The sequence below is a fragment of the Epinephelus fuscoguttatus genome, linkage group LG23, assembly GCF_011397635.1.
Source record: "Epinephelus fuscoguttatus linkage group LG23, E.fuscoguttatus.final_Chr_v1".
In the NCBI taxonomy this organism is placed as follows: domain Eukaryota; kingdom Metazoa; phylum Chordata; class Actinopteri; order Perciformes; family Serranidae; genus Epinephelus; species Epinephelus fuscoguttatus.
Genome location: NC_064774.1, coordinates 313,650 through 325,746, shown reverse-complemented (window position 1 = coordinate 325,746; position 12,097 = coordinate 313,650). Strand labels below are relative to the sequence as shown.

At 43.0% G+C, this 12,097-nt stretch overlaps 1 protein-coding gene across 2 annotated transcripts in view; it reads left to right on the top strand.

Annotated features, from left to right (window-relative positions):
• The first annotated feature begins 1,554 nt into the window (after positions 1-1,554).
• Positions 1,555-12,097, top strand: part of LOC125884163 (serine/threonine-protein kinase DCLK2-like) — a 30,690-nt gene continuing 20,147 nt past the window's right edge. Inside the window, exons 1-3 of one of the 2 annotated variants that reach the window (XM_049568987.1) lie at positions 1,555-1,808; positions 2,363-3,696; positions 10,249-10,634. In XM_049568987.1, coding sequence (XP_049424944.1) covers positions 3,261-3,696; positions 10,249-10,634 — 822 coding nt within the window. In that variant the 5' untranslated portion in view covers positions 1,555-1,808; positions 2,363-3,260. Of the gene's footprint in view, positions 1,809-1,941; positions 1,996-2,362; positions 3,697-10,248; positions 10,635-12,097 lie in introns of those variants that run through there. The other variant, XM_049568988.1, reaches the window with a different exon arrangement.

The following is a 12,097-nucleotide window of genomic DNA, read 5'->3' as shown; positions in this document are numbered from 1 at the left end:
AACCACACACGTCACTATGCAGGCACCGCTGCGATATGAGTTAATCTGAGAGACAGTGGAGCACAAAGGCTCCGGAGAAGAAGCCGAGTTAGTGACATCCAGAATGACCGAGTTAGTGACATGCAGTATGGCCGAGTTAGCAAGATGTAGTAACAGGACACGAGAGAGAGAGAGAGAGAAAGAGAAGGAGAGAAGGTGCCCAGTGTATTATAGGGGGTCCTCCGGCAGACTAGGCCTAAGTCAGCCTAACTAGGGGCTGGTACAGGACAAGCCTGAGCCAGCCCTAACTATAAGCTTTATCAAAGAGGAAAGTCTTAAGTCTAGTCTTAAATGTGGAGACGGTGTCTGCCTCCCGGACCATAACAGGAAGATGATTCCACAGGAGAGGAGCCTGATAGCTGAAGGCTCTGCCTCCTGATCTACTTTTGGAGACTTTAGGGACCACGAGTAACCCTGCGTTCTCAGAGCGCAGTGTTCTGGTGGGATAATATGGCACTATGAGCTCTCTAAGATATGACGGAGCTTGACCATTTAGAGCTTTGTAACAGAATCCCGGTGAGTATTCCACCGAGCATATTCAGGTTTCTCTTACAACAATACAGGACGTTCGCATGCTCATGTCATTAAATGGGATACTACAGAAATACTGACGGCAGGCACAGCTAAAAGTTAAACTGACAATAGCTATGTAAGTAGAAATATTAACAGCCACGCCCTTACCAAACATTTAGCCACGCCCACCACCGCCTCATCAAATATTTAGCTCACTAATGGAGGAGAATTATTTATGACGTCAATCATTATAGTAATTTATCATCATTTATTTATTACTGTTGGCTCTAGTCTGTTTTGTAACTTTGTTAGTAAATATACATTTTATTATTATAATTAATACTGATGTTGCAACTGTTGTTACAAACACTGATGGTGGTGATGTCATGAGTACCAGTGGTGTTCACAATGGCAACAAAAAGCACTCATGGACACTTTGCAATTTATTTGCAATTTAAAAACAAACCAAACAAAATTCAACCATTTCCTCTTTTACATTTTACAAACTATGGTATTTGGTTAGGACTAGGATCAGCTAACATTAGCTTGTGTCCCGCCAGGAAATAGTCTGGCCCTTAAAAACCACATGTCATTTGTACACTTGTGTTTTAATGAATTAATTAATTCTGACTCAAGCCGTTTATATTTATTGAATTTACTCTCTAGCTACATTTCAATAATATTAAGTCTATCTCCCATTAATTTAGTAATATATATATATATATATATATATATATATATATATATATATATATATATATGTGTGTGTGTGTGTGTGTAAATGTAAATGTGTTTTTCTGACATATGTTTTATGTTATTGTATATTTATAGGGCTGTATGGGTGTTTTATTATTAGCTGCAGCAGGTTGGACAATAAAACTAACTGTATTTGAATTTCAGACAAAAGACACAGAGACAGGGAGGGAGGGAGGGACTCTGTCGTCACGTACAGCCGCGGACGAGCGGAGAGAGGAGGGGAAGGGAGGGGGTGTTTAGCCGGTCTCTCCTCCCTCTGCTGCAGCGGCCATGCTGCTGTCCGCCGCCTGTCTCGGTGCATCCCGGTCCACCGCCGGTGTAGCCTGCCGCCGCTGCATCCCTGAATCCCAGGTTAGAGGACCGGCTTGGACCGGGTCGGCTCGGTCGTAGCGGTTCAGTCCGCCTGGATCCACCGGAGCAGACCCGAACACGGCGCCGGTTGGCCCGGGGGGAAGAGGAGAAAGCCTCCATAGCAACAAACCGGTTTCACGGCATTATTGGTAGGTGCCTCCCTCTCAGTGTGTGTGTGTATGTGTGTGTGTGAATGGCGCTGTCAGCACAGCTCAGCAGTGTTTGGGCGGATAGATGGATAAAGTCAATTCGTTTATCAGATAAAGACAGAGACAAACAGCTCACAGGTTTCATCATCATTTGATGCTGAAGCTCGGCTTTTGCTCCTGGCTGCAGGTAAATTCAGTCTGACTGCAAATCACTGGGGTTTTCTCACTCTGGCCTTGCAGGGAATTTAATTCCACTAAAGCAAGGTGGTTTTATTTCGCTTAAAACCTCTCATGCATGGTTGATTTGCCTGGATACATTAATAATGTACATGCAGAAGCTGTGGGACGCAGAGATGATGTCCGGAGGAAGTCTGTGAGGAACTGTGCTCATTATTACACCTTATTTAAATCAAGCCTGTGTTCAGTATTCTGAAATCTTTCCTGAACCTCTTCCTGCACCAGGGGAGATATGTGAAGGCTGAATGTGCCGGCTGCGTATCTGTCAGATCTGTCCTGTCAGTGAACCATGTGATTGTCTCCTCTTCTTTCATCAGTGATGGAGGGATGTTGGAGGATGCTGGGAGTGTGACTGAGACAGAAACCCCCAAACCGACCGGATTACCAGGATTACCAGGACCGCAAAGCATCGTGCCAGGTGTAAAGCGAGACTGCTGGGGCTCAGCGGGCTTGAACCAGGTCTGCACTACAATGTGCTGGGTTTAGAGCCAGATCACGGGGTTACTACTGGGTCGTTGACACTGCAGGAAGGTCACTGCGAGGACAAATCAGCAAAGTAGAGAGTAGACGTCTGAATTTCGGCCCCACTAACATGAGCGGTGTCAAAGCGGCCTTTAGTTAGAAACCCCACCTGGTCTGTCCGGATTAAAGCATCAATGAAATAGCTGAATTTTAGGATTCTTTTGGTGGAGAAAGGACTGTTTGTAGTATTAACACAGTAGGATACCACTGGATTTAAAACAGGGTTACCTGATCTGCAGACGGATACGGGGACTACACCTGCTGCCTTTTTACTGGTGTTCCACCTGGATTACAGAAACCCTGCAGCCAGGACCAGACACCTAAAAAATACCATCTTTTGGGGGTCAGCTGGGCTACAAAGCATGTTAGAAGTCTGCATGTTGAACATCACAGGGATTACAGCTGGTCTTTGAGAATCTGAAACCGCGACAGCCAGATTACTGTGTCTACTGGTTCTACATGGCTCTGAATGGGATTATAAAACTACTGTGGTAAAAGAACAGTTATTAGCTACTGGGTCTACAAGTGAGTCACGAAGCTTAGCACACATCTGATCGGGACTACAGAGCAACTGGACTCAAGGTATCCGAGCTAAAAACCAGGTAACCAGGACAAGAGTCGCTGTTATTGTACTCAGAAGATGAATCTTTCGTAGCAGGGTCTCTGTTGAACGCCACCGGACCAGTATTCACCATGTCTTTGAGTAAGACCCTCGAGCTGGAGCACTTCGATGAACGCGAGAAGGTTCGCCGGGGACGCTCCACGCGCACTAAGAGAGATGATTCCACCGCCAGTGCTGGCGGCGGGGGGTCTGGCCCCAGCTCCCGGGGCAGCAGCCTGGTCCCAAGCCCTGCCCACAGCGCCAACTGCAGCTACTACCGGACCCGAACCCTGCAGGCGCTCACCTCAGAGAAGCGGGCCAAAAAGGTCCGGTTCTACCGCAATGGAGACCGGTACTTCAAAGGTCTGGTGTACGCTGTTTCCAGCGACCGGTTCCGCTCCTATGACGCTCTGCTGATGGAGCTGACGCGCTCGTTGGCGGATAACCTGCATCTGCCGCAAGGGGTGCGCACGATCTACACCATAGACGGCAGCAAGAAGATCACCAGTATGGACGAGCTGGTGGAAGGTAGGACTCACAACCTTCTCTGTACTCTGCCTCGCAATTGTCCTCTTACTTTGAGTTTGCACTCACCTGTTGGCAAAACGTAGATAAATCCTGGAACCCATCGGCGAGCTTCGGACAACGATAAAGCCTCTGGGGGCAAGGGCCGATATTTAGGGCTGAGCTAGTGTAGCCAGCAGATCCAAAAGGAGCCAAGACTACTTCTTCTGTGCTCCTGTCCTGTTGGCTAATCTCTAAAAACAAATAAAACAAACATCTGAGTAATAATAATATATATTATTACATATATTATTTTTGTGTGGCAATATTGTATCATCACACTGTGCCAAGTATTGATTTTTTTTTATCATCATTTAAATTATCAATATTACAAATACTAATTATAATTTTGGGGACACAATTTACAGTTGAAAAAAGGTAATAAATCGCAGTATATTTTATCGCAGTATTCAGCATATTGCAGTAATATTGTTTTGTGACGCGATAATATGGTATCATGGAGCCTCTGGTGATTCCCACCTCTAATATATCGTAAAAATACGTTTGAAGATGTTTTTAAAAACGACATTTTTTATGTGAACGAAGGTCGTTTTAAAGGTTGTTTCATCAATGCGTGTGATTTAATTTGTGCTTGTTCAAAGGCAGTGTAATGGAGGCGGAATTTAAGTGAAGATTTCTTTGTTTCTGTGGCACAAAAGGGGAATTAAATAAAAAAAAATGAAATAAACAACAGCAACAAAAAAACACAGGTATGAGCTATCAGCCAAATTGTTATCTTAAACATCGGTATTGGTATCGGCCAAGACTTTCACATCAGTGCATCTGTAGTCAACACTTCTGGTACCAAACTTAAGTCCCATTGCGGACAGATTCTGCGGACATCAGCAGAATCTTTTTAGAGATTAACAATAGATTAAGCTAACCCACTATATTCCTAAATAAAACCTACCTCTGTGCCAGATCACGTGTATCTTTGTATTTACTTGCAGTGCTTGAATAAGAAAAGTCTTAAATTTGGTTAAAAATTATCTTAAAGATGTCTTAAAAAGCATCCTGAAGACACCCGGGTAAAGCTAATGCTCCTGTTTCATCACGTTTTTTCGAAGTATGAATGTTTATGGTGGACCAAAAAAAAAAGAAAAAAAGGTCATTGTGAATTCAGCTTTCACTTTCTGTTTTTATGACAAGAGGAAACTGCAGTTTCCTCATGTTTTCTGTCTTTGCTGCCGACCAGACCTCGGCCAAAACTGTCTCTCATAGGAATGAATGGACTCAACAGTCAAATGTCACCACTAAATCCTAATTGTCCAGACAACCTGTCACTCTCTCCGTCGGTCAATCAATTGATCTGCCCTCCTTAAACTTCCTCAGTGTCTCCTTCCTCTTTGCTCTCGGTCTGTCTTTGTCAGGAAAACACACATTAATTATTTATTTCTGTGCATCAACAGCTGAAAAATAACAAGATAATCAATATAGAGAACATCAGGTGCATAGTTTATTGTTACTTTACCTTTTATCACCCTGTAGGTCGAGCTTTTAAAGATTTATACCCACAACACATCTTTAAAAAAATCTTACATCTGCCATCCAGTCTGACTGTCTCTCCCTGACTACCATCTCATTGGATTACACTTTTTTTTTAACAGGAAGCTGGATCTGTCTGAAGTCATTTAGACAGAAACAGACCAGCGGCTGAGTAACATCACTTACCATCAATATTGATGTGTGATTGGTGGTAATGTCCACTAATGAGCGGTCGAGTCAGGAAACTGTTCAGCCAGAGACGCACTGAAAGACAGATGCATCACTCTTTAAGCACTTTGTGGAATTAATGAACTGCAAACAGCAAACCGTGACGTGGAGAGTGGGAAACTCGTCACTGACGACTTCTCTGCTGCATGGGTGACAGTGTTTGTTTTCTGCTATAAACCACAGAGATTTAACCAGCTGATCTTTGGAGGAACTTTGAACTTTTGAAGAAGAGGTCCAGCTGCTAGGTGTCTGTTTTGTTTTGACTTGACAGAAAAAATCTTAATGTTGGACTTCACAGTTTAGGGGTTAAGACTGAATGATTAACACGTTTATAGGTTTTGAGCGTTCACAGTATTTGAAAACTACAGATGACTGCATGATTGTTATTTTGGCACTGTATATATAGCACCATAGCCTACAGAGCTCCCTAAAGATACGGTACGGTACGTTGCGGTACGATATGATACGATACGATGTAGGGTTGGGTCGGTATGAGAAAAAAAAAACGGTCCTGTTTTTGTGAAAATCACATCAAGTTGGTAATACCAGATTTTCGCCACTTGGGGGCGCAATTGACTCATTTAAAATAAAAAACGACCATAGGACAACAGAGTGACAGTAACACGTTATTCCTTACAAATAAATGTGCAGGTTTAGCTTACTCAGTCAGTGCAAACAAGGGTTGCCTCCTTCGTCTGGCTCAAAGCCAAAGTGTTGCCATATTGGCACATTCTTTGATTTCTTCAAGACTAAATTGTCGACTCCCCGTCACTGTTAAACAAACTCCAGGCTACAGTCGAGGCCTTGGCGCATGCGCACTTGCACCCCTTAGCTCAGTCCCCGCCCCACCCCCACCCCCCTCTGTCTCCTGCTCGCTGTGCGCTTGGCAAAGAGGCAGACACAAGGTGCTCACAGACTCGGGCGTACTATAAGCAGAGCGGACTCCGCGAGGAATGTCTGCAGTCATTCGGGCTTCCGTAGTCGAGTGCCCTTCCACGTTGTAGTTTCCTGTAAAAAATGTCCGTGAAAAATCCCCGCGATGTGAAAAATACATGCCGAGCAGTCTTTTGTGTGACACTGGTGCGCGGAGCGGAATCCGCGCAGTCGTAAAATCTGAGCTTTGTGCACACAGGGCTTGCGGCTGTCCGCTTTTAGTCCGGGCGGACCTCCGTGGAGTCAGTCCGGTCAGTCTCAAAAAAAAAAAAAATCCAGTCCAAGACGGAGTACCGAACCGAACTGGTATTACCGAAAACCGACCCAACCCTAATACGATGCAATATGATACAATATGATGCGATGCGATATGGTATGATGCGATATGATGCAATGTGATGCGGTACGGTACAAAACGATGTGATATGATACAATGCAATATGATATGGTACGATACGATATGATGTGATGCGATGAGATATGGTATGGTACGGTACGATATTATACGATATGATGCAATACAATACGATACAATGCGATTCAATATGATATGGTACGATACAATATGATGTGAAGCAATATGATACTGTATGGTACGATATGATACGATACGATGCAGTATGATACGGTACGATGCAATATGGTACAGTACGATATGATACGGGAAATTTTCAACATTACAGCAGCAAAGGGAGAGCGCAAACAGGAAGATAGAAGAATAAAATACAAAGCAATATATAAACAAAGAGCATTTCTATAAGCAAACAGTATAAAAACATAACGCAATATAATAAGGAAGCATCAAAAGAAGCAGAATATGATTCCGAGACAGGCTGAATGACTTGATTTTACATTATTGACCGATGGAAGTATAGATATGGCACAGTTAAAAAAAAAAAGAAAGAAAAATACAGCGATACACATATTTGGCATTTTTTTCCTGATAATTGGCTTTAAATGAAAGTTCCTGTCATCTAACGGATTAAAATAAAGTACATCAGCTATAAATGTTGTCCTGACGTGTCAATAGCAGCTCAGGTTTACACACCAACACACACGCATTTGTATGACTCTATGAATTTAGTATTACTGATGTATTATGAATTAATTGCATTCGTTTTTTATTAGTGTCTACCTGCAGACGGACAGTCGTGTGTTGCTAAATCTGAACAATACACCTCTTCTCCTTGTGTGAGATTATTGCTGCATTTAATCCCTGACAAATAAATATAATATATGTGTCATAAAATGCTTTTAGATTCCGGTCTGTCCTGGCCTGGTCCTCAGCAGGAGTTGAACCTGTAACCACAGTCCATGTCGGCGCCTTGTTGCTCACACAGAAGGTGTTGTGTGTTTTTATGGTTCGTCAGTCAGGTGTTTGAATATGAACCCAGAGAGTCTGTCCAGCTGGTTTGAATAGCAAAGTGAAAGTCAGCACCTGGAGAGACAAGGTCACACACACACACACAACCTGGCATGTGAACATGTAATCAGGATGAAAGAGTGAGACAGAAAAATCTGTGTTATTGAGGCTGACGAGTTAGTGTGAGGGAAAAGGAGAGAAGACAGTGGGCTGTGCTGTTAGATAGATATAAAGAGGAACAGTAACATGAGGAGAGACAGAAGGTGAGCCGTTTTAACCATATAAGGTAAAACAGGAGAGTGACTGCGGGCTACTGGACTGAACATGTGATTGGCTGCAACCTGCCAGAGAACTTTAATTTATTATTTTAACACAAAACATTTAATTTATTAAAGCTACATCACTTAAAGGAGATGAAAAATTAATGAGCATTACTGTGCTTTTAAGATGTTTAAGATCAGGTTAAATTGACCGTTTGCTAAACCGTCTCCTTTGTCCACATGACGAGGTGTAGTGTAACGTTTCTGTAGGAGGAGACGCGCTGTACATGCAGAGAGTGTAAAGTGTGGTGCGTTCTCATTTTTTAACCTGTATTTAAAAAAAGTGATGTAAGGTGTAAGGACTAGGGATACGTGCGACTAGACGTCTAAACATTAAATGTCTGCCCCCTCGCTAGTCGGCACCAGAAATATCAGTTGGATAAACCAATTGACCTATGGCTAAGCCCCGCCCCCTCCACTCACTCAGACAAACTATCAACATTCAGTGACTGGCGCTATGGCAGGTGTCACAGTACACGGCATTTCACAGGAGGCAACTGATGATTTCTGGGGACATAACGATCAGATGTCATTGAGAAGTAACCAAAAGGGCCTAAACTACGCATTGGAGGGATATATTCATCATTTTATTGTTGAGAAGCTCGATGAAAAGCTTAAATTACAAGCCAAAATTTACAGGTCACAGTGTACGCTTGTGAACCGCATCTGGTTGCCGTCACCATCAAAGACAACAAGTTAAAGTGCCACTGAAGTTAAGGTTTTTGGCTCAGAATATGAGAAAAGGATAACGGCCTTTTTACCATCTTTACCAAGAGTGTCTCTCCGTTAGTTTGGTGCTACAGTATTTACACTGAATCATTCAGCATAACGTTTGCCAACCTTTGTTATCTCTGCCATTACAGATAAGTTAATGAAGCTAAGCTCCAGAAGTTAACGTTAGCTTAACTAGAGCCCTTTGGACAACAGCTAACAATCATGTACGATCACCAAAGTACAAAACTAGAACAAAATAGGCTAATGAACTCCCAGCAAACAAGGTGACATGATGAACAACGCAGCTAGGAGCTAACGTTAGGCTAACTTTAGCTAACGTTAGCTAGAGATGTTAAAGATAACTTTATATTTCTTTCCAGCAAAGTGACAATATGTTGCCTCAAACACAATGTTGACTTACCTTAGAACAGATGTAGACATCATTGTTAATCTTATTCACGTTGAGTTGATGTTGTGGTCTAACGTTACCACACAACTTTATCCAAAGGAGACACTTTTCTCGCTTGAGATGTGGTTTAAAGTGTAAAAATACACCTGGTCGCCCAGCCTCTCAGGATACCTTGTGTCAGAGTTGCATTTAAACTGGCTCATCGTGTTTGAGGGCGGGACTTAGCCATAGGTCAATTAGTGTTTTACCCATGTACAAGGCTGCTTAACTGTCATGCAGCCTCCCGCCACTAGTGGGTGCTACAAACTGGAGACTGGAGTTTTAAAACAGCACGGAGGGAAATTGGAGAGATGTCCTCTCGCCAAACCAGCGCGGTTTGACAGGGAAGTTAGTCGCCAGGAACATCCCGAGTAAAGACCTCATTAAATTGTGTTTATCTGCTCGAACATAAGTTAATGTCGCCCTGGTTCCCTTGTCAAAAAGCTAATGGGATTCTTCCATTGGGTTTTGGATTATTGTAGAAAATAAACTCTGTTCCGTACCGTCCCCATGTTTGGTCCCCCCTCTGTTGGGGTGCCTAGCACACAGATCTGGTACTAAAAGGTGGAGCTGTGAACACTGCAGTCCATGGATTGGTCAATAGCCGACGGTCACTCTGCTCAGGGCTGAGGTAGGGACCGCTTTAAAAATAAAACATAAGTGAAACACCTAGCCCCAGTTAAGCGCCCAGTCCCTTTGACCAGCCCAGTGTGGCTACACAGTTTGACAAATAAACACCTGTCTCAATTAGAGGCCTGGTCTGGTTCCAAGCAGTTTATTTCTTTTATAGAAGTTCTTCAGATGTATAAAACTGGGTTGTTGGCTACTAATTCAAGTTTTATGGTACTTCTTTGGCGATGTGTTTAGTAACACTCCAACATCTAGTTTTTAAATTCAGTGGCTAAAAAATTGCGCTTTGAAGGAGCCCCTAAAGCCCTGAAAGGTCGGATTTTTGTAATGCTGCTTTACATTTTGTTAGATGTGCAGTCATTTAATTGAACTTTTCCCACGCTCTCTCTGCTCAGGCGAGTGCTACGTCTGTGCCTCCAATGAGCCTTACCGAAAGGTGGACTACACCAAGATCTCCATCCCGAGCTGGAAGCCGGGTGCTGGCGCCGGGGCGGGACCTGCCAGCTCAAGTCGGCCCTCCACGGCATCGACAGGGGTGTCAGCCAGCACCAGCTCCTCCAAAGATCGTCCCGAAGGTCGTGAGAGCAAGGAGAGCAAAGACTTTATCAAGCCCAAGCTGGTGACGGTGATCCGCAGCGGCGTGAAGCCTCGCAAGGCGGTGAGGATCCTGCTGAACAAGAAGACGGCTCACTCCTTTGAACAAGTGCTGGCCGACATCACGGAGGCCATCAAGCTGGACTCCGGGGCCGTGAAGAGGCTGTACACGCTGGATGGGAAACAGGTGAGAGGATGTTTGTTTTTGGTCTTTAATAATTTGAATTTACAATCAAGTTTTGAGTTCTTACCACTGATACGAGACGTTCAGCAGCTTCAGTGGAGAAAATGTTTCTTTCGACATCAGGTATTGGTGCCATTCAGACATTCAGCACTCATACAGCGAGAAATCCAACAACTATTATTATTGCTATTAGTTATTGCTACGGAATCTAAAGGGTGTCTGCAGGTCTGAAAATGTCTTAAAATTGATCTCATAAATGAGTCAAGTTTCTCTGAGTCTCAGATGTTACAAATCTTTAAAGCTGCCACTGAATCTTTTTACTTTAACATACACAGGACAGCCACCAAGGAAACTTTCTTTAAAAAAAAAAACGGCATCATGAGTTATTGAAGTGTTTGTTTTTCACGTGTGAGGTTTGTATATTGTGAAATATTGATCTAAATATTGTGTTGTTAACCCTAAACTGAAGTGAGATCAGATAACAGCAGCTGAGGGTGAGTGGGAAAGAATTAAATTACTTTATTTGAAAATTCCTGCTGTGACTGTGTTCAATATCTGTTTGGATTATGTATAAAAGAGCATCTTTATGATGCAAGGTTCAGTTTGAAGTGTCAGCACAGTGAGTTCAGGCTCTTTGAAGCTTAATATTTGGTACTTTAGTGAAATATGGTGTCTGTTTAAAGCCGTGAAACTGCGACAGTCAGCTAGAGTAAATTTTTATGTCTCTGAATATGCTCTGATCCTCTCTGAAACTCTTTTGTGCAGCTCATATCGAGTAAAGGATAGTGGGTTTAAAACGTAACGCGTTCACAGGCGGGTCTATTTTTACCACACACACACACACACACACACACACACACACACTTTGAAGTTACAGATAACTGTGCTGGCTGTGACACAATGACAGTGGAGAGCTGAGGAAAAGCAGAGACAGCAGAGAGCTTGTCGGGGCGTCGGTGTGACTGAAGGAAGGTTGTTGCAGGGAACACAGCTCGGAGTTCTACACGCATCAGTGTCTGCCCGCAAACACACTGCACAATTCGTGCAGCCCTGTTTGTATTTGATCAGATGCTGCTGCAGCATTGGCCTTGACAAACTAAAAGCAATGTTGGCATCGATGTTGGCTTCAAAATAAAAGCTTTCATTTCATTTTATTTAAAAAATGTGACAACCTGAGAAATATTCAGCTCAAATTTGACATGTAACTTTTTTCTTTAGTGTTTTTATGTACGTTTTTATTCCCACTAAAAAATGAAGACAAATAAGTGAGTAATCAGACATATGAACACCACAGAAAACATACAAGATTAGTCATAAAAACTGTAAGAGTAGTAGTAGTTACCATACTGATGTTGCACTGATGACTGAAATCTGCTCAAGTGGTATGGTTGAACATCAGAAACATGACACAAAGTCCATTAGCCGTTTCACACTGGCAACTTTTAGCCCTGTGATTAGTCGATTTT